This window comes from Kogia breviceps, chromosome 18 (genome assembly GCF_026419965.1).
Source record: "Kogia breviceps isolate mKogBre1 chromosome 18, mKogBre1 haplotype 1, whole genome shotgun sequence".
Classification (NCBI taxonomy): domain Eukaryota; kingdom Metazoa; phylum Chordata; class Mammalia; order Artiodactyla; family Physeteridae; genus Kogia; species Kogia breviceps.
The window spans coordinates 6,186,351-6,209,794 of NC_081327.1; the positions used below are offsets into that span (position 1 = coordinate 6,186,351).

The window sequence follows — 23,444 nt, forward strand, 5'->3', positions numbered from 1 at the left end:
GTACAGAAAAATAAAAACAAACCAAACCCAAACAAACCCACCACATTAGTTCACCCTATCAATAATATCACGTTAATCAGACTGTACAAACAAGAAGCAGGAAGTGCATTGGAGGTATTGATAAGATGGGAAATAAACTTTACAAAGTTTCAGGGACCTATCACATCCGTGAAGGTCTTAGGAGCCCAGGCATCTGAGGAGTGGGCAGCACCCACTGGAAAGGGAAGGACAAATACTGCATCTTACCCACTGAGAAAGAAGCCCACGCTCTTCATCCTACGGGCTCAGGCATCTTCAGGTTCTGGAGGAAGCATATTCTACGCTGGGAAATACTGCTCTGATCCATCTTTGGGGTGACACGGAAGACCTCTAGCTTTGAGTGACCCCCAAGCCAGGAAAAGACCTGCAGTAGGTACAAGCTGCAATGCAAGCAGCCCTGCCGCTAGGGTCACGGGACCCAGAAATATCTGTAGATTGGCAAAGATGTCACCCACAGTTTCTGCCAAGGATTTTCTCCCGACAGAGAAAGCACAGTGTCGACCCCAGGGTTGTGAAGCAAGGCCATGCACCATGTTCCAGAGGAACTCCTGGTGTGCTGCTGAGCCGACAGAGATGGAGAATCGGAACACGGGATATCACATGACATGCAGCCAGCGTGGCCCATCGTGCGTTTATTCTGTTGGACCCCCAAGTATTTCAGGGTGGGCGGATACAACAGTGATCTATCGGGAGGTGGATCCTAGGTCAGGCATTAGCAGGACCAGAAGACACAAATAAGCTGCATAAGCAGGTGGGTCAGACCCCCGTGACATTCACGCCCCCGCCCCGCTTATGGCTGCCCCCCGCTTATGACTATATTGGACAGGCTGGAGTGGGGAGGTGTTCTTTATAATCAGCAAAGGAGGGAAAAAGCTGAGCAGTATCTTCACTCATTTAATTCTTTTTTTTTTAAAGCTCAATAACCTTGAATTTAACTTTTTTTGCCCGCCCCCCTCCCCCCTCGCCCAGCACAGCATGTGGGATCTTAGTTCGCCACCCAGGGAATGAACCCGTGCTCCCTGCAGTGGAAGTGCGGCGTCTTAACCACTGGACCGCCAGGAAGCCCCCTCATTTAACTCTTTGTCGTGGAATTTTTAGGCATCTACAAAAGTAGGACAATCTCTAGCGAACATTGTAAATCAACTATATGTCAATTTTATTTTTTTAAATGACAAAAAAAAAGTAAGATAATATGATGAACCACCCCCATCCCAATGACCTTTCCCCTAGTTTCACGAGGTATCGACTCGTGGCCAGTCTGGGTTCATCTATGCCCCTGTGGTACGCAGAACAATGGTTCCCCCAAAGATGCCCGCCTCCTAGTCCCTGGAACCTGTGTCATGGTGGGGCCTAGAGAGGGATGGGAACTCTTCCCCTCTTCTACCCTGACCCTCACCTCTCCCATCCCTGCCCAGCTCGAGAGCACAGCAGACACCACATCCCCAGCGCACACATCTTTATTAGACCAGACGAGGGATTCCCAAACCCAAACAGGCTGCTTCTGTCCTGCACCAGCCCAGCCACAGAGACCTTCCCCCGAGTTCCTGGGGAGACCAGCTCCCCTCTGGAAGGTGTCAAAAGTTAGTGGCGGTCGTGGGTGCCCTGGAGCCCCTGGTATGGCAGGGGAGAGAGTCACGGCTGTGCTCTGAGTCCTCCTCCCCTAACCCTCTGCGCTTAAGACGCTGCCCCTCCTGGAAAAGGGCGGCCACGTCCAACAATGCACCCTCGATGTGCTGCCCCAGCCGGTGGGAGTCCTGGAAGGAGAGATGTGTCACGTCCAGGAGAAGCCGGGAGAGGCGCTCCCGGGGGCTGAGAAACAAGAGGGCTGGGGTCCCTGCTCCTGGGTCTGAGGGATGAGGGGTTTGGGTATTAGGACGCCTGGATCATGGGATGGTTGGGAGCTGGGAGTCTGCACTCCTAGGCTGTAGGGGAGCAGGGAAGTGGGAGTCCTGAGGGAGGAAGGGGCGGGGGTGGGTTAGCCTCACCGTTCTTGTGCTTGATTTTTTGCTGGAGATGTGGAAGGTGATCCCATCGTCCCCCATGAAGATGTAGGAGACACCGTAACCGTGGTCATCAGCCTTGACAGGGACAGAGTGAGGGCAACAACATAGCCCCGGGTCCCCCTCCCCACCCCCACGAGGTAGGAGCGCGGGCGCCCAGCCCCCTCCTCCCTCCCTCAGGGCCCAGTTCCACTCACAGGCCCGAATCCACCACCAGAGGAAACGTAGTCGGGGTAACTGTGGACGTCGAACAGGTGGATTTGCTGAACAGGAATCTGGCTGGCGGCCAGCTGCCACTGCTCCGAGTGAACCTGAGGGACAGGAGTCGGTCACGTGTGCAGTAAAGACAAACTGCCCCGCAAGTCCGCGCCGCCTTGGCTGAACTGTCTATTTCCCTTAAATCTGTGCCGTTCTGCCCCTCCGCTTCCTGACGTGACCCCTCTGCTCTTCTCCCTTTTGACCACACCCCTCTTTCCTTCTCCCAGAACCCGCCCTCTCCCCCAGCTACGCTCCTCTCCCTTTCAACCCCTGACCCCGCCCCTCTCCTCTCTGACCACGCCCCTCGCGTTTCTTCCCATAACCACGCCCCTTTTTCCTGGCCCCTTTTCCCTCTCCGCTCTCTCCCTTTCTCTCCCGGGTCTCCCTAACTCTCTCCTCTGCTGATACCTCCATTTTCCAACATCACCCTCCTTGCCCGGAAGTGCCTCCCTTCTGCAGCGGTTTGCCACTTCCCTCTTTAACCCTTTCCCTGCACCCCAACCTGGTCCAGGAAGGGAGACTGCAGGTGGAGGAATTGGGACACGATGTAGAGAGCAAAGAGGTGGCGGTCGACCCCCTGTCCACTCATCGCTGCCTTCAGCAGAGCTTGGTGCTTGTCCACCGCCAAGCGGAGCAGGGCGAGGCACTGTGAGTCCTGGGGTCCCCGGGGAGGTCACAGGTCATGGAAAGACAGGAAGCGGGCTTACTGCTGAGGCCTGTCACACCCCCGGCCTCAACCCAGCTTGCAACATCCCTGCAAGGCAGAGATATCAACTCTGTTTTGCAGAAGGGAAACAGGCACAGAGAGGGGAAGTCACTTGCCCAGGGTCACACAGCAAGGCAGAATCAGGTGGATTGCCAGGGCTGTCTGACTCTAGGGCCCAAACTCCTTCCATTGAACCACAATACTTCGAAAGTTGCAGGGAGAGGGAACAGAGGTGCCTGGGGGGGTTCTGAGCAGAGAGGTTATATAGGGAACATGAAGAATGGTACAAATGAAAGGCACAAGGTCACATAGAGCTTAAATAAAGAGACCTACATGGTGGAGCCAGGGCTGCCTCTTGGGTGCTCCCCCAGTGCCCTCTGTGTGACCTCCATTAAAGCATGTATCACACTGTGCTGAACTACCTCTGTCTCCCCCCATCAGTGAGCTCCTTGAGGTCAGAGACCAGGCTTGGTTCCTCCCCTGTCCCATCACGGAGCTTGGACCTGAGAAGGTGCTCCTTAAAAGTTTGTAAATGTATGAATGAGTATGTGGAAATGACTGAAGCCTCAAACGAGGCGCACACCCACTGTCTTCTCTTTGTCCTCCATGGCTCTCACAAAGTTGCAGGCCTCCCTCGTGCAAGAACGCACCGTCTCTGTCCGCCCTTCCAGGAACAAGCGAGTCACGGTCGACTCATAAGTCAGGCAGAATTGACCCCTGTCCTGGGGACAAGGAGGAGAGGAGCCTGTCAGCTAGGCTCAGGAAGTCTTCACGGACTTGACCCACCTCTGTCTGGACCTCCAGCTCCTCCTACCCACGGACATGTGATTGGGGGAGAGAAATCAAGATGGCGCACCCACCATGGCAATAACCAAGAAGTCATTAAAGGGGTCAATGCGGCGGGTCTTGGGGGCCCAGGTGAACTGAGGTCCTGAGCGGGGGTGGGGGTCGGGAACCCAACTGACCCGAAAGTAGGCCAGCTGCAAGGCCATCTGGATGAAGCCGTCTGAAGAGAGGTGGCAGCGTTTGATGAAGCTCTTGCCGAAGTGGGAGAAGGGGAAGACGTGGCAGTCGATGTTTCCAGACAAGGTCTTGGCTCCCCTCAGGGCTAGAGAGATGGATAGATGGATCTGCCAGAGAAGGAGGAGGGAGGAATGGCCAGGGGTTACAGATAGGGGTAGGTTAGAGCTGGGAATGGGGCTGGCAGTGAAGCTTGGCATAGGATTGGGGTTGGGGATAGGATGGGGAATGGGGTTGAAAATGAGGACTGAATAGGCGTTAGGGTTGGGTATGGGATGGGGTTAGGGTTGGAGATGGAACTGAATTTAAGAATAGTGATGGGGGACTTTCCTGGTGGCGCAGTGGTTAAGAATACGCCTGCCAATGCAGGGGACAAGGGTTCGAGCCCTGGTCCAGGAAGATCCCACATGCCGCGGAGCAACTAAGCCCGTGCGCCGCAACTACTGAGGCCACGCGCCACAACTACTGAAGCCCGCGTGCCTAGAGCCCGCGTTTTCCACAACAAGAAAAGCCACCGCAATGAGAAGCCCACACACTGCAACGAAGAGTAGCCCCCGCTCGCCACACTAGAGAAAGCCCACGCACAGCAACGAAGACCCAACGCAGCCAAAAATAAAATAATAAATAAATTTATAAAAAAAAAAAAAAAAAAGAATAGCGATGGAGTTGGGGGTGGAGACGGGATTGGGGTTGAGCGGGGGGTTGGATGGTGGGAAGAGGGTTAGTGTGGGGTGGGTTTGCATTTGGGGTTGTGGTTGGGATGGGGTTAGACTGAAGATAGCGTTGGGGTTTGAGGTTGGGGCCTTTGGGGGGATGGGGTGTGGGTTTGGTGTTGGGTTAGGGATGGGGTTGATTTTTCAGTTGAGATTGCAGCGGGGATGAGGTTAGAGTCAAAGCCAGGAATTTGGGGACCTGGAAGAGAGGCCTAGAAACCAGGCCTAACCTTGTCTGGAAGGTCCCAGTGCAGCCGCTGGGGCTGGGGCAGTGAGGGGTCAGGGTGACCCTTGCAGTGACCATCTGCCGAGTAGCCCAGCTGAAAGCATTCTGTGGCCAGAGTGAACTGTGTACAAACAGAAGCTGTCAGAGGCCCTTCCACCCTCTGGACCAAGGGACGTCTAACCAGGGACCTCTTTTCTTAAGTCCCTTCTTAAGGGGCTCAGGGACAATCCTGGAGAAACAGAAACCTCTGATGGTCACAGGTGGCTTCTTAAGGTCATATTCATTGAGAGCAAGGCGAATACTGATACTCGGTGCTTACTGCCCTTGTACTTCTGACAGGTGGCTGCCCCAGCCCTCCCAAGACAACCCCCACCACGATCCTAGGACAGGAGAGAGAAAGCTAAGCATAGCATGGGCTTCTAGGTGTCAGCATTCCTTCTGATTGAGTGGTACCCATGCCCTGCTGGTGGTGAAATGTTTTAAATCAGTCCTGGGGCTTCCCTGGTGGCACAGTGGTTGAGAGTCCGCCTGCCAATGCAGGGAACGCGGGTTCGTGCCCCGGTCCGGGAAGATCCCACGTGCCGCGGAGCGGCTGGGCCCGTGAGCCGTGGCCACTGAGCCTGCGCGTCCGGAGCCTGTGCTCCGCGACGGGAGAGGCCACAACAGTGAGAGGCCCGCGTACCGCAAACAAACAAACAAACAAACAAAAATCAGTCCTGATGGAGCACCTATTATGGGCCAGCCTCCCACTTAAGTTCTCCCTAGAAAGAAGGGATTAAGATCCCCATTTTGACATTAGAACTAAATGAGGAGAAGAACCTCTCACTTTATGCCTTAGAGTTTCCATTTCTCTTTATCTTACTCTATGTGACATCTCTTTGTTCAAAGTCGATATGCAGAGATGACAGATGACAGGTTGTCTTGAGGGTCTGAGGTTAAATTGAATTGAAAGTGTCATTTGCCAATATAATCAAAGGCAAATTCCCATTTTATGAACAATAAACAGGCACAGAAGACTCAGTGCTTACCTGGGGCTGCTCTCAAGATCTGGAAGCAACCTCCCTTCCCCTCATACATGCCTGATCCGCACCCTGGATCCCAGCTAACCCCTCATGCAACGCCACGGAAGACTGGGAAACGGGTGGGGTGCAGACACCACCCATTCTGATTTAGGTACGAAGCGGAATACAGAAAAGAGAGATGCTAAGGTTCTCAGGACTTGAGGGGAGCTTAAAGCTAAAAGAAAATCCAACCTTTTCACCTGATGAAGCAGAAACTGAGGCTCAGGGGAGGCGAGTAACTCACACAGCAAACCAGAGCTGCGAGATAGGTCTGACTCAGTGAGAGTGTGATCTGGGTGGTCACATTCTGGTCTCAGAGCATTCTGGATTCTTTTTTTTTTTTTTTTTTTTTTGCGGTATGCGGGCCTCTCACTGTTGTGGCCTCTCCCGTTGCGGAGCACAGGCTCCGGACGCGCAGGCTCAGCGGCCACGGCTCACGGGACCAGCCGCTCCGCGGCACGTGGGATCTTCCCGGACCGGGGCATGAACTCGTGTCCCCTGCGTCGGCAGGCGGACTCTCAACCACTGCACCACCAGGGAAGCCCGCATTCTGGATTCTTATTCTCACTCTGCAGCTTCTGGCTCGGCGACTCTGGGCAAATCACTTCCCTTCTCTGAGCCCCAAATGCCCATTCGTCAAAGAAAGGTCATAGGGAATTCCCTGGTGGTCCAGTGGTTAGGACTCGGTGCTTTCACTGCTGGGGCCTGGGTTCGATCCCTGATCGGGGAACTCAGATCCCACAAGCCGTGTGGCATGGCCCCCCAGAAAAAGAGAGAGAGAAAGAAAGGTCATAATCCCAGACACCCTTTTTTGCTGAGGGGCGACCCTGGTCTGGTCTCTGCCTCTCTCTGAGCCTCCGTGTTTCCTCTGACCTTAAGGTGCTGGAGAGGAACGTCTTTGGAAATGGGGGGGGGGTTGGCGGCCCCCAGGGTGGGGCCGGCCAGCTGCCATACCTCCCACATGTGTCCCGAGATGGGGCAGTCGGCCCACGAGTGCTCCACGCTGAGGCCCAACTTCCCGTTGGAGAAGACGATTAAGGAGAAGGATTTGTCAAACCAGCTGCGGGGGCGAGAGTTCAGAGTGTTCACCAAAGAGGCCGGGAGGGGCGTCGGGGTGCTCTCTGTGAAAACTCAGGGGGGTTCCGTGGGGACATCTAGGAATCAGGGCTGGGGTTCTGGTATGGGGAGCTCTAAGAAGGCGGAGGTACTGATGCTCTCTGAGATGTGTCTCAGGTTTGGAGAGTTCAGGGCTTTTGAAAGGATGTGGTGAAAAGGTTCAGGGTTTACGGGCGCTGAGAGCTTAGGCGGACTCTCCCAGGAGCCCCAGAGATCAGAGGGGTGCCTGGTGGGTATCAAGGAAGTTGTCTGAGGATCTCTACGTAGGCGGGGTCCCAGGTGTGAGGTCCTGGGTTTGGGGTGCCTGCATTAAGGTCTGAGGATTCCAGGGTTTGCGGTTCTGAGACTGAGGTCCCCAGGCTTGGGGTCTAGCTGCAGGTCTCTGGGTCTAAGGGTCCCAGGTTTGGCCTTTGTTAATCCTCAGATCGGGGGTCACTGGGTCTGAGATTCTGAGTCTGGAGTCCCAGGTCTAGAGTTTCTCAAGGTCTGAGGGTCCAGGTCAGGGGTTTGGTGGTCCTTAGATCTGCGGTTCTGGATCTGGGGTCCCAGGTCTAGCGGTTATCTGCTTCGGAGTTCCCCAGGTCTCAATGCATTGGGTCTGGGGTCACAAGTGGGGTGGGGTCCAAATCCCCAGGCTGACTCACCGGTCGTGGCCCCTGCCGGCCAGCAGGGCGTGGGCGTAGGCGTCTAAGGAAGCTGCGGGGTCCTCCCTGGTGAGCCCCGCGGGCTCAGAGTCAAGTGATACAAAGAAAGCAGCCCCTTCGACGGCCTCCAGGGCCTCCTGGGCCTGGGTCTTCAGGGACCTCCGCACGTGGGCCCACATGTCCCTGTCGGGGGAGTGCGTGAGTTCCGGCTGACTCTCTACCCTGCCCAGCCTCCAGCCGGCCTGCGACCTCAAGAGGCTGGCTGGGCCTCCGGGCCCCCAGATCGGTGACCCTCACCTCGGAGCAGCAGTCAAGGCCGCCAGATGCTCCTCGTGGGGGCAGGCAGGAGAGGGGTCGTCCAGGATTCGCTGGAACTGCTGCTCCAGGGCCCGCGGGGAAAGGAGGCCGCTTTGGGAGTGGGTCCCCACGCGGAAGAATCGGCCCCGGTGGAAGACGGCCACGTGTCTGCTGTCACGGAGGTGGCGGATGTGGTCTGGGGGTGATACATTATAAGAATAACGTGATCTGTGATGACCTAGACGGGTGGGATAGGGAGCGGGGGTCCAAGAGTAAGGGGATATATGTATACATAGAGCTGATTCACTTTATTATAGAGCAGAAACTAATACAACATTGTAAAGCAGTTATACTCCAAAAATAAAAGAATAACGACCTTTATTAGGCACTTACCAAGTGGCTTGCACTGTCCGACACACTCCTTTAATCGTCACCACTCTAGGTGCCCTTATTATCCCATTTTAGAGAAGATGAAACTGAAGCTCAGAGAGGGTAATAATTTGCCCAAGGTCACACAGCTTGGGAGTTACAGAGCTGGTATTTGAACCCAGGAAGACTGGCTCCAGAGAGCGCGCTCTTAGCCACTACACTGTTCTGCCTCTATCAGTGAGGAGGGGAGAGGGGGCTCACCTTTGTGGACCCCGGGAATTCGCGTGGTGTTGAATATCTTCTCATACTGGGCAGAGCACAAGGGCCGCATTCCCATCAGCAAAGTCTGCAGGAGGTCATGGGCCCATGAACTGCTTCCCAGGACCCACGTGGCCTCATGGTCTCAGGACCACAGCCTCTGTCCCCAGCCCGCGGGGGCAGCCCTCTTACCGGCAGGATCTCCTGGCGGTTCAGGCGGTGGCGGTACAGGAGGAGGGCGTGGACCGCGTTCCCCGCACGGGCGGCCTGCACGGGAGTGGGCGTGACATACAGGAAGTCCTGCGGGCCGGTCCAGGGGATAGCAAAACGTGTGGGGTCAGGTTGGCCTCTGATGGGGGCACTGACCCCAAACACAGGTCTTGATCCCAACAGAGGCAGGATGGTGAAATCCAGATTGTGATTGAGGTCTCTGACCCTAAACCCCACATTCTACACAGACACCCCAACCCTAGACCCCAGGAACTATGAACCCCATCCCCGGCCCGGCTCCTAACCTCCTTCTCCCCTTCTCACCATCATATAATAGTTGCTATTCACCATCAGTGAGTTCCGGGAGCGCAGGTACACAAATTCCTCCCACCAGTCACTGACCTAGGAGTGGGGCAGAGAGACACACAGCTGCGGTGGCTGGGGTCAAGGTACGGGGAGTGAGTGGGGGAGGGGAGCCCCCCAAGACTTTGCTACGTCAAACAGGGAGGGTGGAGCTCAATGAAGGAGGCATCAAGATCAATAACTAGCAATTACCTACAAGTCCATCGATGGGGGATCAGGTAGCTAAACCATGTAACCCTCGTGTTATGGAATACTTCACAGCTCTTAAAAATAAGTTACATCTGGGCTTCCCTGGCGGCACAGTGGTTAAGAATCCGCCTGCCAGTGCAGGGGGCACAGGTTCGAGCCCTGGTCCGGGAAGATCCCACATGCCGCAGAGCAACTAAGCCCGTGCACCACAACTACTGAGCCTGCGCTCTGGAGCCTGTGAGCCACAACCACTGAACTCACGTGCCACAACTACTGAAGCACACGCGCCTAGAGCCCGTGCTCTGCAACAAGAGAAGCCACCACATGAGAAGCCCGCGTGCCGCAACAAAGTGTAGCCCCCTCTCACTGCAACTAGAGAAAGCCCGCGTGCAGCAACAAACACCCAACGCAACCAAAAATAAATAAATAAATTATTTTTTTTAAAGTTACATCTATATTACTGACAGAATGAAAACCAAGACAGGCTGCAGAGGGAAAAAGGCCAGGCACACAACAAGATATATGAAACGATCCCATTAAAAAAAAAAAATACTACTAAGACCCAACCTGTCCATCAAGTGGATGAATAGACAACCAAAATGTGGTCTATCCATATGATGGAATGTTAATATGAAAAGGAATGGGGCTTCCCTGGTGGCGCAGTGGTTGAGAGTCCGCCTGCCGATGCAGGGGACGCGGGTTCCGGCCCCGGTCCGGGAAAATCCCACGTGCCGCGGAGCGGCTGGGCCCGTGAGCCGTGGCCACTGAGCCTGCGCGTCCGGAGCCTGTGCTCCGCAACAGAAGAGGCCACAGCAGTGAGAGGCCCGCGTACCGCAAAAAAAAAAAAAAAAGAGTAAGAAGAGAGCAAACCGGAAGAGCCCAGTCCCACTGCTTCCTCCAGGCTTCTATTCTACAGTCCCTTTGGTGCCCCCTATTGGCAGAGTCGAACACAGCCAGTCGGCAAAGAAGAAGTGCGGTTTGCAGAGTCCGAGTCCCAGATTCACAAGGGAGTGAATTTGAAACCAAGAGATAATAGCTTAATAACTGTGCCCACATGACTGTAGTGTGTGCCAAGCACCAGCGGCTGTGAGTAGTCCAATTCCGTACCCTTAAGGCCCAAATATATCTTTTAAAGCATGCTTGAATACCTGAGAGTAATTATTTTCCTGGATAGCTAGTCTGAATGTTGTCCTGATGTTAATTCTATCCAAGTTCCATCGTGGTTTTAATGAAAATTCAATCAAAATCCCAATGAGATTATTTTTGAAAGAATTTTATCCAATTATTCTAAAGATCTTCTGAAGAAATAAGATGAGAGAAGCAAAAGGTTTTTTTTCTACAGAAGAGTAATAAGATAGGTCTAAAGCCAATATATTAAAATATAAAGTAATGCTAATCATGTGGTTCTGAAGGAAGATTAAAAAGATGATAAAATGGGCTTTGCTGGTGGCGCAGTGGTTAAGGCTCCGCCTGCCAAGGCGGGGAACACGGGTTCAAGCCCTGGTCAGGAAGATGCCACATGCTGCAGAGCAACTAAGCCCGTGCGCCGCAACTACTGAGCCTGCGCTCTAGAGTCCGTGAGCCACAACTGCTGAAGCCCGCGCACCTAAAGCCTGTGCTCCGCAACAAGAGAAACCACAACAGTGAGAGGTCTGCGTACCGCAAAAAAAAAGGAATGAAGTTCTAAGTCTTTGGGGCTACAACATAGATGAACCCTGAAAACGTTATGCTAAGTGAAATGACTCAGACACAAAAGGACAAATAGTGTATGATTCCATTTCTATGAAATATCTAAAATAAGCCAATTCAGAGAGACAAAGTAGAACAGAGGTTACCTGGGGCTTTGGGGAATTGAGAATAGGGATATTTTGCTTAGTGGACAGAATTTCTGTTTGGGATGATGAAAAAGTTCTAGAGAGAGATAGTAGTGATAATTACACAACACTGTGACTGTACTTAGTACCACTGAATTGTACACTGAAAAATGGTTACAGTGACAAATTTTATATTATGTATATTTTAATCACAATTAAAATTATATATATTTATGTTTTATATATAATATTAAATATTAATGTGTTATATGATATATAACATATTACTAAATAGTTTAAAATGATATGTTATAAATAAGAATTGTATACTTAAATATATATATATCCCTGGGTATAAATATATGTATATATACACTCAGAAAAGACTCTGACCAAAGTGTTTCTCACAGGCGATGGTGGAAGAAACAAGAATTAAAGGGAGGGAGTCAGAGAGGACTTGAATGTTTTCTAGATGTTTTCCTTTCATTCTATGTCATAGAATCGCGTAGAATCTATGAAGACATACAAGTTTGCTTGCGTCTTAAAGTTGATGGCATCCTACACTTCCTCACACTTAGACTAGGCAGGATGTAGTTGTCATTCCCCGGGAATGTGCAACATCTTCTGGAAAAATCCATAAGTTTCCAGCAAACGGTAGAAAAGTTCTATATATTGACCTAGCCAGGGGTCATCTGGCTATATGCATACATCAAACTTCATTAAGCTGTACATGTAAGATCTGTGCATTTTACAATACTATATATATAATATTGTGGAATTCCCTGGCTGTCCAGTGGTTAGGACTCTGCACTCCCACTGCAGGGGGCATGGGTTCAATCCCTGGTCGGGAACTAAGGTCCTGCATGCCCCTGTGGCCTGGCCAAAAAAATTATAACATTATATGCATATCATGTACCATTTTTTTTTTTTTTTTTTTTTGTGGTACGCGGGCCTCTCGCTGCTGTGGCCTCTCCCATTGCGGAGCACAGGCTCCGGACGCGCAGGCTCAGCGGCCATGGCTCACGGGCCCAGCCGCTCCGCGGCATGTGGGATCTTCCCGGACTGGGGCACGAACCCGTGTCCCCTGCATCGGCAGGCGGATTCTCAACCACTGCGCCACCAGGGAAGCCCATGTACCATTTTTTTTCAAAGAAAAGCCTCACCAGCATCAAAGCTTGCTAAAGTCTATGACTCAGAAGAAAATCCTAGAGATAATTGTGGAGCAAGATTTTAACTTCCAGGAACCCAACTGTTGGGATGGGAGGGGAGGGGTGGGGGGGTAGAGGCACTGGGGAGGTGGCGATGAATCAGAAAATCTCCAAAGCAAAGCCAAAATTAATCTGGTTTTAATAAAGGCCAATTTAGTGCTCTGCACCAATGGCTTTAGGTACATTATAGGATCTTTCAGGAAATGCTACATTGTCAAGGTTCTTGACAACACAGAGGATGAAGCTGTGCGGAAGTAGGAAGATACGGATAAATCTGAGTCAAAAAGCAATCGAGAAGAGATGGATTCTGAGCGTGAAAGTCTTAGGGATGCTTAGGCCAATTTATTCCAATTTACATTTCCGTTTTTCTGAGCTTGCTTGGGAGTGATAGTTGATACAAATCTATGTCTAAGTAAGTCTGAGCTGTTTTAACGTATACAGTTGATTCTCATTACTCGCGGTCGTTATGTCCTGTAAAGTGGCAGTGAACGCTGATTAGCGAACACTGAGCCATTGTTCCGAGGGGAAATCAGGGTCAGTTCCTTCCAGCCCTGTTCCATCTCAGCTGGGAACTTGCGCATCGGGCAAGCCAAAATTTTTGCCATTCTGCGCATGTCCGTGAATGACTATGAAAGTGCCATGAATACTGATTTGGGGTTACAAATACATTTTAGCCAGTCAGCAAATCTGCAAATACGGAATGCATGAATAATGAGGATCGACCTATAAAATAAGTGATAAGAAAGCACTGTTAGACTTTAGTTCTTTTCCCTTAGTTGTCCATAAGATAATGGCGTATAACTGGCAGTGCCTTAGAGGTACAATGAAATAGAACAATGAAATATATATAATATGGTGTGTATATACATTATTTATATATAATAAACAACACATTTTATATAATTTATATATTATATAATTGCTATATTACTTATATGTGTATATATATATATTTTTTAAGAACAGAATCTGGTCCAAGAGCATGAAGGGAAAAAAAAAAAAAACTTAAAACTAAGGCTTGTTGGGCTTCCCTGGTGGCACAGTTGTTAAGAATCCGCCTGCCAATGGAGGGGACACTGGTTCAAGCCCTGGTCCGGGAAGATCCCACATGCCGCCGAGCAACTGGGCCCGTGCGCCACAACAACTGAGCCTGCGTTCTAGAGCCTGCGAGCCACAACTACTGAGACTGCATGACACAGCTACTGAAGCCTGCGTGCCTAGAGCCCGTGCTCTGCAAGAGGAGAAGCCACCGCAGTGAGAAGCCCATGCACCTCAATGAAGAGTAGCCCCTGAGGGCCACAACTAGAGAAAGCCGTGCACGGCAACAAAGAACCAAAGCAGCCAAAAATAAATAAATTTATGAAAAAAAACCCCACTAAGGCTTGCATAAAAAAGAATGAAATATTGCCATTTGCACAACATAGATGGACTTAGAGATTATCATACTAAGTGAAGTAAGTCAAAGAAAGACAAAAATTATATGGTATCACTTATATGTGAAATCTAAAAAAGTGATATATCTGTCTCTTCTTCCTACCTCCACCTCATCACATGCTGCCTGACAGATATTTGTGGCTTCCTACGGAATGGGAGGCCTGGAAGCCGCTTACAGGGTGACTTGCTTACTGGTTCTATGCCTCGGTTTCCCAAGGATCTCAACGCAGAGTGCGTTCTAGGGCTCTAGCTCCTGAAATCATAGTAGAAGCCCGTTTGGCGCCTTTGCCCAGACAGGGGAGAGTAATCAAGAACTGCGGGCGGGGCTTAGAGACTGGGCAGGCCAGAGGAGGGGCTGAAATGTTGGAAGGGGCCCGGAATTCTGGTTTAAATATTGGAGGGTTGGGGGCGGAGCTCTGGATATGGGCGGACCCTGGAGGCGGAGCTTAGATTATTGAAGAGCCGGGCTCAGAATGCGGGAGTATGGGGGGACGGGGCTCAAAATGTTGGCACAGGATGGACGGGTTCCAGAATATGGGAGAGGAGGGAGGAGCTCAGAATATTGGATCCACCCGGGGCTGGGTTTAAACTATTGGAGCGTGGGGAGTGATTGGAGGAGTGAAGCTCCAATCTCCGCTGGGCCTGGGGGTTGTGGGCGGGGCGTGGGGCGGGGCGAAAACCTGGCAGGGTTAGGAGGGCCGGCTCAGAACCTTTGCCTACAGGATGCGGTACTCACGTAATTGGACGCCCACCAGGACTTGAGCTGAAGGTACCACTGCAGCAGTGACGCCTGCAGCCTCAGGAATTCCCGTGCTAGGGCCGCGGTCCAGTCGAAGTCCTCGTCGGAGAGGACGGGTCGGACAGACTCCAGATACTGAGGGGCGTGGAGGGGAAGACGGCAGGTCACACCCCACTACTCAGCAGCCTCCCGCCCCATCCCCGGGTACCTGGCCCACCTTGCGCACGGTGTCCTGCACGGAGGGCACAGGCTGATGCGGCAGGGAGCGTTGGTAACTGAAGAGCATTGGGTGGCGGCCGGAGAAGATGCGAACCAGGGCCTGGCGGAAAAGTAGTGGTTCATTAAACTCCTCACTGCAGCCCGGCAGCCAGGTGTTGGGGGTAGCGGGGTGGCAACCCACAGAGAGAATGGGGCAGAGAGAGTTTGAGCAGGGCTCTGCCCCTCCCATACCAGCCAGGTCTTGGTGCGTGAGGACATGGTTCCGTGGGGTTGGAGGAGCCAGCCGTGGTAGGACAGAAGTAGCCTCAGGGCCACATGAAGCGTGAAGATCAGAGCTCCCCACAGACACGAAGCAAACAGCGCGGCCGCCAGGACCCCCCGAAGCCTGTGATGCTGTCCACCCCTGGGGTGGGGGGGTAGAGAAAAAGAGTATAGGCCTGGGTCTCCTGGCCTCAGAACACCCCTCCCCTCCAGCCCCACCCAGCCCCTGCCGTTCCTAACACCATCTGACTCTGATCTTTTAGCTGTCGGAGGAATATCCTGTAGCATTAGAGTTGGTCAGAAAAAGTCCAGCTTCCTCATTTGTGAAGTGCTAGGTGCGATTTTTTCTCGATACACCCACCGTCTCCTCCCAGGACTGCGGAGACACCAAGTTTCTAAAATCACTTCCCGTGGAAACTGGCAGGTGCTTAATAATAAGGGCTGATATTTCTATTGAAATATACCAGATCAAATTACACTGTAAGGCAGTGGTTCTCAATGTGTGGCCCTTGGACCAGCAGCATCGGGACCACCTGGGAGCTTGTTAGAAATGCACATTTCTGGGCCCCACGATCTCCAGCTCTTGGCGTTCAGGCTGGCAATCAGTGTTGTAACAAGCCTTCCAGGTGACTTCAATACAAACTCAAGTTCAGGAAATGCTGGTCTAAAGATACAGTAAATCAACATGTTTGCCAAGTTGCAATCAGACAGGCTGTGAGCAAATCCCACCTGGAGGGCTCGGGGCGAGTCACTTCCCCTCTGTGGGTAAATCTAGCCTTCCTAGAAATGTCTCCGTCTGATCCTGGATCTGCCCTTTGAGGCCGTCTGCACAAAGTCTGAACCTTCTTCCCCAGGAGGACTAATCCAAGAGTTAGAACCTGCCACTTCACCCACGCCTGGTTTCCAAACCTTCCCCAACAACTATAATAATTCAACCACTCCCATTCGATAACCTCCTAGTACTGTACTGAATATTCCACATGCACGATTTTGTTTAATTTCTCCAACCACCCTAAGAAGCAGTTATGATCCCCACATTACAGGTGAAGACCCTGACACCAAGCACGGTGAGGTCTCTTGCCCAAGACTACACAAATGCAGATTAGCAGAGTTCGTACTTCCATTAGTATATATAACCACAACTGGATATTGTCCAGTTGGCCACCATCCCCTTTAGCAAGAAGCAGCCAGGATGGAAAATGTACAGAGACAAGAGAGGAAATCACCTCCTTCTACTTGAGTCTGTACCTTTATTTATCCGACCCCAAGTAAGTCTCAAGGGTTACTTTTCTTTACCTGGCATACATGCTGATAGAGAAACTTACTGGGCGGACGGAAAGGGATTAGGAGGTTACTGGGCTGAAGTGGGAGACCTCACCAGTCTGGCAGCAACTCTTTGATTTTCTCCATCAGTCCTAAGGAAGGATCCAGCTGGAGGAACCAGGCAAGCTGGATTGCACTGAAGAGGAACAGCCAGCTGAGGGGGCTAGCAGGGAACACACCTGTGAGAAAATCGTTCTGCGGAGAGGAAAGGGCACCTATTCAATCAATTATCCCATCTGCTCAGCACCATTCTTAGATGTTGATTCAGCACTGAGCTGGGTGCACCAGACGCCATGGGGAACAGACACATCTGGCTCTTGCCCCCAGGGAGGTCAGACCAGAATGAAGTGAGTACTAATGGCGATAGGATAGGGCAGGTTGCTCAGCCTGAAGGAGTCAGGGAGGGCTTCCTGGAGGAGAGGTTACTCCCAGGCAGGACCCTGAAGGTGAAACTGTCAAAAAAAGCAAACTGGTATCCCATATACAGCAGGGTCCAGAGCGCAGGAGCTGGCCATGGGATGACTGAGGAATGAATGAAAGTGTTGGGTAACTAATCAGACTCCCAGGGAAGCATGCTAGAGTTGACTAACATTTCTTTTTTAATTTTTATTTATTTATTTATTTTTGGCTGCGTTGGGTCTTTGTTGCTGCGCGCGGGCTTTTCTCTAGTTGTGGCGAGCGGGGGCTGCTCTTCGTTGTTGTGGCGCGCGGGCTTCTCATTGTGGTGGCTTCTCTTGCTGAGGAGCACGGGCTCTAGGCGCGCGGGCTTCAGCAGTTGTGGCACGTGGGCTCAGTAGTTGTGGCTCGCGGGCTCTAGAGCGCCGACTCAGTAGTTGTGGCGCACGGGCTTAGTTGCTCCACGGCATGTGGGATCTTCCCGGGCCAGGGCTCCAACCCGTGTCCCCTGCATTGGCAGGCGGATCCTTAACCACTGTGCCACCAGGGGAGCCCCAAGAGTTGACTAACATTTAATGAGCACTTACTACATGCCAGGTGCCATTTGCAAGGCTTAACTCTTTAATTAACTCCCAACAACCCCATGAAGTAGGTACTAAGATGTTCTCTTTTTACAAAAGAAAACACGTAGGTTCAGAGTCACACAGAGAGCATGGCTAAGCCCGGATAAGAGCTCCTGTTGGTTTTGGTATCACCGCCAGGGCTCAAGAAACCACTCCCTCTCCTCTTCCCACATTTGAATGACCAAGAAGGCCTCAGAGATCATGGTTTAGACCTTGGGCTCTGGAGTCCCCACCCTCTGGGTTCAGATCTCTGCTCTGTCACTACCTAGTAGAGTGACCGCAAGCAAGTGACTTTACCTCTCTGTCTCAGTTTCCTCATCTGTAGAATGGGAACAATCCCAGCACTTGGCTCATAGGGCTGTCACAAGGACTGGATGAGGAAATATTCCACAAATGCTTACTGCAGTCCAACAGCAGTGACAAGAGAGCAAGATTCCTGCTCTCATGGGGGATAGAGACAATACCTCCATAGGTAAAGGCTTTAGTGAAGTGGGCCAGATGACGAGAGGTGCTATGGAGAAAAATAAAGCAGAGGGCTCGGGGTTGGGGGGCAGAATAGCTCATAGCCAGGCGTACGATCGGTGCTCAGTAATTATTATGATGATCCTCTCTGTTGCTAATCTATTTCTCACTGGAGATGTAGTTGCTTGACAGTCTCCCTTTGGCTTGGCAGGAAAAGGTTACTGGCAATTGTGGTTATTTTTGTTGTTTAATTTTTCTTTTTAAAAGAAATTTTCGGTTCTTCTATCGAGGGCTCTGTATTGCAATAGAACAGGGACATCCTAATGACAGGAACTGTCTCCACAGCACTTCCCAAGTACAAGGAGCATCATTAAATTATTTTGTTCCCCTGTCACTCAGTAAGGTAGAAATTATTATTATCTTCATCATATGGGGGAGGAAACTGAGGAGATAGGAAGTTTGAAGAACTCGTCGAAGGCCACATAGCCAGGAAGTGGTGGAGGTAGGATTTGAACCCAGGGCCCACTGTCAATCACTTAAACCATCCGGGATGCCTTGTGATCCTAATGCACCAGGATGAACCACAAGGTACCAAACTCTGAAGTCTGCCGTATCTCAGAATTTCATATTCATTTGGAAATGATTTCAGATGACACTCAAATCTCCTGCCAATGAACCACCCACTAAGTGCCGGATGCCGTGCCATATGCTTGGCCCAAGTGACCCACTGCACATAATTCACAACAGCTCTTTTGGCATAGATATTGAGATCACATTCTAGAAAAGCACCCCCGGGTAGTGGGGCCTCAGCATGGACTCCAGAGCCAGACTGCTAATTCTAGCTCTGCCTCTACTTCTGCATCTTAGCAGCTGTGTGACCTGGGAAAAGTGAAAGCACCTCTCTGGGCTTCTGGTTCCCCATCTGTAAAACGGGACTAATGATAGGCTTACCTTAGAAGGCCCTAATGGGACTTCCCTGGCAGTCCAGAGGTTAAGACTCCACACTTCCACTGAAGGGAGCGCGGGTTCGGTCCCTGGTTGGGGAACTAAGACCCCACAAGCCGCGCGGCACGGCCAAAAACAAAAAGCCCTACTGAGGACCAGATGAGCAACAGAGTCAAAGGGTTTGGTTGGTACAGAGCCTGAGACACATTACTACCTAGTTTGATTTTACAAATGAGAAAGCAGAAGCTCAGAGAAGTTACCAACATGCTGGAGGCCACACAGCACCTGCGTGGCACGTAAGACAAGAATCTCGATGCTGGAGTGGTCACTTCTGTGAGCCAGGCCTTCTGCTAAGACAACTAACGCTTACAACGATCCCTTGAGGCAGGGGCTGTCAAGGTTCACATTTTTTAAGTGAAGAAAGTAAGGTTTAGGGCTTCCCTGGTGGCGCAGTGGTTAAGAACCCGCCTGCCAATGCAGGGGGCACGGGTTTGAGCCCTGGTCCGGGAAGATCCCACATGCCGCAGAGCAACTAAGACCGTGCGCCACAACTACTGAGCCTGCGTGCCACAACTACTGAAGCCCGCATGCCTAGAGCCCGTGCTCTGCAACAAGGGAAGCCACCGCAATAAGCCCATGCGCTGCAATGAAGAGTAGCCCCTGCTCACCGCAACTAGAGAAAGCCCACACGCAGCAACAAAGACCCAACGCAACCAAAAACAAATAAATAAAATAAATAAATTTTTTAAAAAAGAAAAGAAAGTAAGGTTTGGCAATGAGTCGATGGAATTACAGCTCTGGCATTGCTGAGGGCACAGCCCCCATCTTGGGGCCAAGTTCCAGGAGCTACGGCTACAGGGTGGTTCTTGGGGTCCAAGACTGGAGAGGAAGGATGTGAGAGCGCCACGTGACCGTCAGGGAGAGAGGCAGCTATGTGATAGAAAGGCAAGAGTTGTCATTATTACAATTATCAATTAATACTAATATGAGGATCTGGTGGGGGCCATTGGCAACAGGTGACATGAGTCAGAAAAGAGCTTCAGAGGTGACTCAAATACAGGGGTGACGGTCAAAATATTCGACACAGCAACACCAGTCCAGATCCATCTATAAGCACAGAAATCAGAACAGTGGTTGCCTTGCAGTGAGGGTGAGGTGGGGAACGCTGGCTGGAAAGGAGCTCGAAGGAACATACTAGAATGATGGCAGTGCTGTCTTGATGGGACGTTGGTTACACAGATATTGTACAGGTTACAAAGATATTACAAAATTCAAGGACTGTACACTTAAAAAAACTGTGCATTTTTCTGTATATAATTAGATCTTAGTTTAAATGTCTATTTATGTGTATATATATATATATATAAATGTGTGTATTTAACCACAGGTTAACATTTTAGCTGCCGGGTTGGCCTGAGGTGCAGGGCGTTCCAGGGGCAGGGTCTCTCTGGGGGTTTGGGTTAGTGGCTATTTACTCACTGGAGCAGATACATCTCTATTTTAATAACCATTTTAACAACCAATATGGCCATGGAAGTGTGATCCACCCTGCTCAAATGTCTCAGCTTCCAGAGATCCTCCTGGGCTGCCCCCTGGTTTTATTATAACACCTCCATGCTGCCTCTTCCCTGCCTGCTTTATCTTCCTCCATAGCACGACGCCACCTGAAATACTCTATGGGTCGCTTATTTATCTTCTTTACTGCCTTCTCCTCCGGCTTGATCAAGAGCTCCATGAGGGCAGATCTGTCCGTCTTGCTCCTTGCCGTGTCCCCAGTGCTCCAAACAGTGCCAGGCCCTTAACAAATGCTCCACAGATATTTGGTAAATGACGAGCAATATTATCATCTAAAGCTAACACTTACTCAGCACTTGCCATGGGCCAAGCACTTGGCTGAGCGCTTACATGTAAGAATTCGTTTAATCCTCGAAACCGTCTTGTGAGGGAGGTGCTACCATCACTCCTGTTTCACATGGGGGGAACCTGAGTCTCAGAGCAACGCGCTTGCCCAAGGCCACACAGCCAGTCAGTGGCAGAGCCAGGATTCAAACTCAGTTCTGGCAGACCCCACAGGTGTTCAAGACCTGTGTTCACAGAAAGAGGGTGTGACCAGCAGGGAGGCTCCATACGTAGATGGTGCCAGAGTTCTAGAACCGGGGAGTCTTGGGCTGATGTGGGCTCTGGGTAGATGTGGGCATTCTAGGGCATTCTAGGGCAAGGGCAGGGAGCAGGAGTTTGTCTTTTCCAGAGCTGGGGCAGCAGGGTTTGTGGTGATGGGTAACTAGAGGATACAGACAGTGGAGGTTCACCCCTCAGAACCGTAGAGAGGGTGCGCCACATACTGGAGAGGGTGCTGGAGGTTCACAGCAGGGGCAAGGAGGGGCCTCTCAGACCCAGTGGGTAAGGACTATGGGAAAGGGGGGGCCTTCAGGATTGGGGTGTGGGCTACCCAAGATGTTGATCAGGCCATGGGGTTCTGGAACGGGAAGCACCTCGTTTAGAGCTAGAGACGAAAGGGAACGGTAAGGGGACTGAGTTCTAGAAATTGGGGTGGAAGTTGTGCTTGTGGGTGTGGGGAGAGTGGGAAGGACTTCCAGGAAATGGGTATAAGAGGTGAATGGCAGTTCCCAGGAGGTGAGGTTGAGGATCCCGGAAGTGAGCCATAGAGAACCCGGAAATGGCTTTAAGGGGTCCTGAAGCAGACACCAAAATTCCCAGAAGGGGTGACAGGATCCCAGAAGTGGGACCACCAGGATGCCAGAAGGGAGCCTCAGGCATCCCGGAAGCAGGTAACTGGATTCCCGGAAGGAAACCAAGCCGCAGCCCTCCTCACCCAGAAACGGGACAGATGCCTTTTCCAAGAGCGCAGTCCGGAGAGGTAGATCTCCTGCAACATCGGGGCACTGAGCTCCACTTCTCCCGCGTCCGAAGTCAGCGAGGGTCGGAAGCCCACGGCCTGGTGCGCTTCAGCCATGTCGCGCTACAGCCCTGGGAGGAGGACAGAGGGTCATTCTCCAGACTCCCAGCCCCTTCTCCGCAGACCCAGGAATATAGGACGCCAGCTCACCCTTCCCTAACCACCTGAGGGGTCTTGAGGGTCCTGGCCGAAGACTCCGGTATTGGGGGGACTTCAATTGGGGACCTCTGTGAACGCACAGAAAGGCAGGAGGGCTAATTTGCGTTAACCCTTTTTGTGGCTATTCTGAGAACATGGTGCGGGGACAGTACACCCCCCCCCCTTCAAGGGCCTTTCAAGATTCGGGGGTCGGGGCGGGAAACCGGTCCAGGGTGAGTTGCGGGATCTCGGGAAGAACATTAGTTCCAAACCCATTTGAAGTGAACACCTGCCGGACGTGGGCATTGTCCACTCCATTTCCGCTTCCCATTCCAAGGCTGGGGCTGGGGGGTGGGAGCGAGGGGGGAGTTGGGTGGGGGTTCTCTATAAATTCATACGCTCTGGGGTAGCTCAGCGTCCCCTCCCCCCGCCCCCGGGCTGAAGGGGATGGGGGCGAAGCACCCTACTGCGCATGCCTCGCGGGCAGGGATGCTGAGGCTGAGAGCAGAGGCGAGCGTCGAGGACGAGTGATGGAGAGGCCCGCACTCCCAACCCAAGACACAATCCTCCAGCCCCCGCAGGAGCTCGGGCCCCTCCAGTCCGGCACTTACCACGATGAGTCAGGGGTCCGCCGATCGGATCCTGGAAACCAAGTCCTAGTACGCCCCCCCGACCCCCGATTTAGAGCGCCGGACTCAAGCCTCCCACTTGCATATGCCCAATCCCAGGGACTATGAGTCCAAGACTTGGTCGATGGGCCTCCGGAGCACCTGTCCGCCTCCGACTATCCAACATCCAGGAACCCGGATTTCTGTCTAACGGGCGCCTCGCCGGGTATTCAAGTCCCAGGTTTTATCCCCGCCCCCTTCCAATCTTCTATCCCCGCCCCTTTCCAATCCCCGCGCTCAGTTCCCGCCCCCTTCGAATCCCAGCGTCCAATCACCTCCCTCCGTTCGATCCCCAGCCCACAGACTCCTACCCGCCAGATTCTCCACCATTGGGCCTCCCCCGTTCTACGCAGCACTTCTCCTTCGAACCCCAGTTTCTTCGGTCCACTCTCTGTCTCTTTTCTTTCTCTTTTTTTATTTTTTTAATTTTTTTGCGGTACGCTGGCCTCTCACTGCTGTGGCCTCTCCCGTTGCGGAGCACAGGCTCCGGACGCACAGGCTCAGCGGCCATGGCTCACGGGCCCAGCTGCTCCGCGGCATGTGGGATCCTCAAGCCGTGTCCCCTGCATCGGCAGGCGGACTCTCAATCACTGCGCCACCAGGGAAGCCCTCTTTTCTTTCTCTTTGAGGAAGGAAGCTCAGCTTGGAACTCACAGCCCACGCGCGTGGGAGCCAGAGTGAATCTCAGCCCTACCACCCAGGGGAGGGAGGAGGACTGCTTTGGGGTCAGGTCGGCCCACCAAAACCACCCACGGAAGATGCAGCTGCAGGGATTAAGTTGGCGTGGAGGTGCTACAGCAGATTGGATTCAAGTTAGTCAGAGGGACT

The 23,444-nt window shown here is 52.1% G+C and overlaps 1 protein-coding gene across 9 annotated transcripts; it reads right to left on the reverse strand.

Moving 5' to 3' along the window:
* Nucleotides 1-1,478: 1,478 nt before the first annotated feature.
* Nucleotides 1,479-23,338, reverse strand: CPT1C (carnitine palmitoyltransferase 1C). 9 transcript variants are annotated; one of them, XM_067018612.1, is made up of 20 exons: nucleotides 22,238-22,331; nucleotides 21,975-22,037; nucleotides 21,727-21,881; nucleotides 16,523-16,662; nucleotides 15,115-15,286; nucleotides 14,882-14,983; nucleotides 14,662-14,799; nucleotides 9,242-9,319; nucleotides 8,900-9,007; nucleotides 8,711-8,795; nucleotides 8,081-8,276; nucleotides 7,784-7,966; nucleotides 6,978-7,083; nucleotides 4,967-5,083; nucleotides 3,969-4,133; nucleotides 3,591-3,725; nucleotides 2,800-2,952; nucleotides 2,237-2,350; nucleotides 2,025-2,117; nucleotides 1,479-1,793 (listed from the first exon to the last, which is right to left on the reverse strand). In XM_067018612.1, exons 3-20 carry the CDS (start codon nucleotides 21,865-21,867, stop codon nucleotides 1,614-1,616), a joined length of 2,406 nt encoding a protein of 801 aa, XP_066874713.1. In that variant the 5' UTR covers nucleotides 21,868-21,881; nucleotides 21,975-22,037; nucleotides 22,238-22,331; the 3' UTR covers nucleotides 1,479-1,613. The 9 variants fall into 9 exon arrangements, with proteins under 9 accessions (XP_066874713.1, XP_066874712.1, XP_066874710.1 ...); XM_067018611.1 differs by lacking the exons at nucleotides 21,975-22,037; nucleotides 22,238-22,331 and adding an exon at nucleotides 22,928-23,254; XM_067018609.1 differs by lacking the exons at nucleotides 21,975-22,037; nucleotides 22,238-22,331 and adding an exon at nucleotides 22,560-22,828.
* Nucleotides 23,339-23,444: the final 106 nt, after the last annotated feature.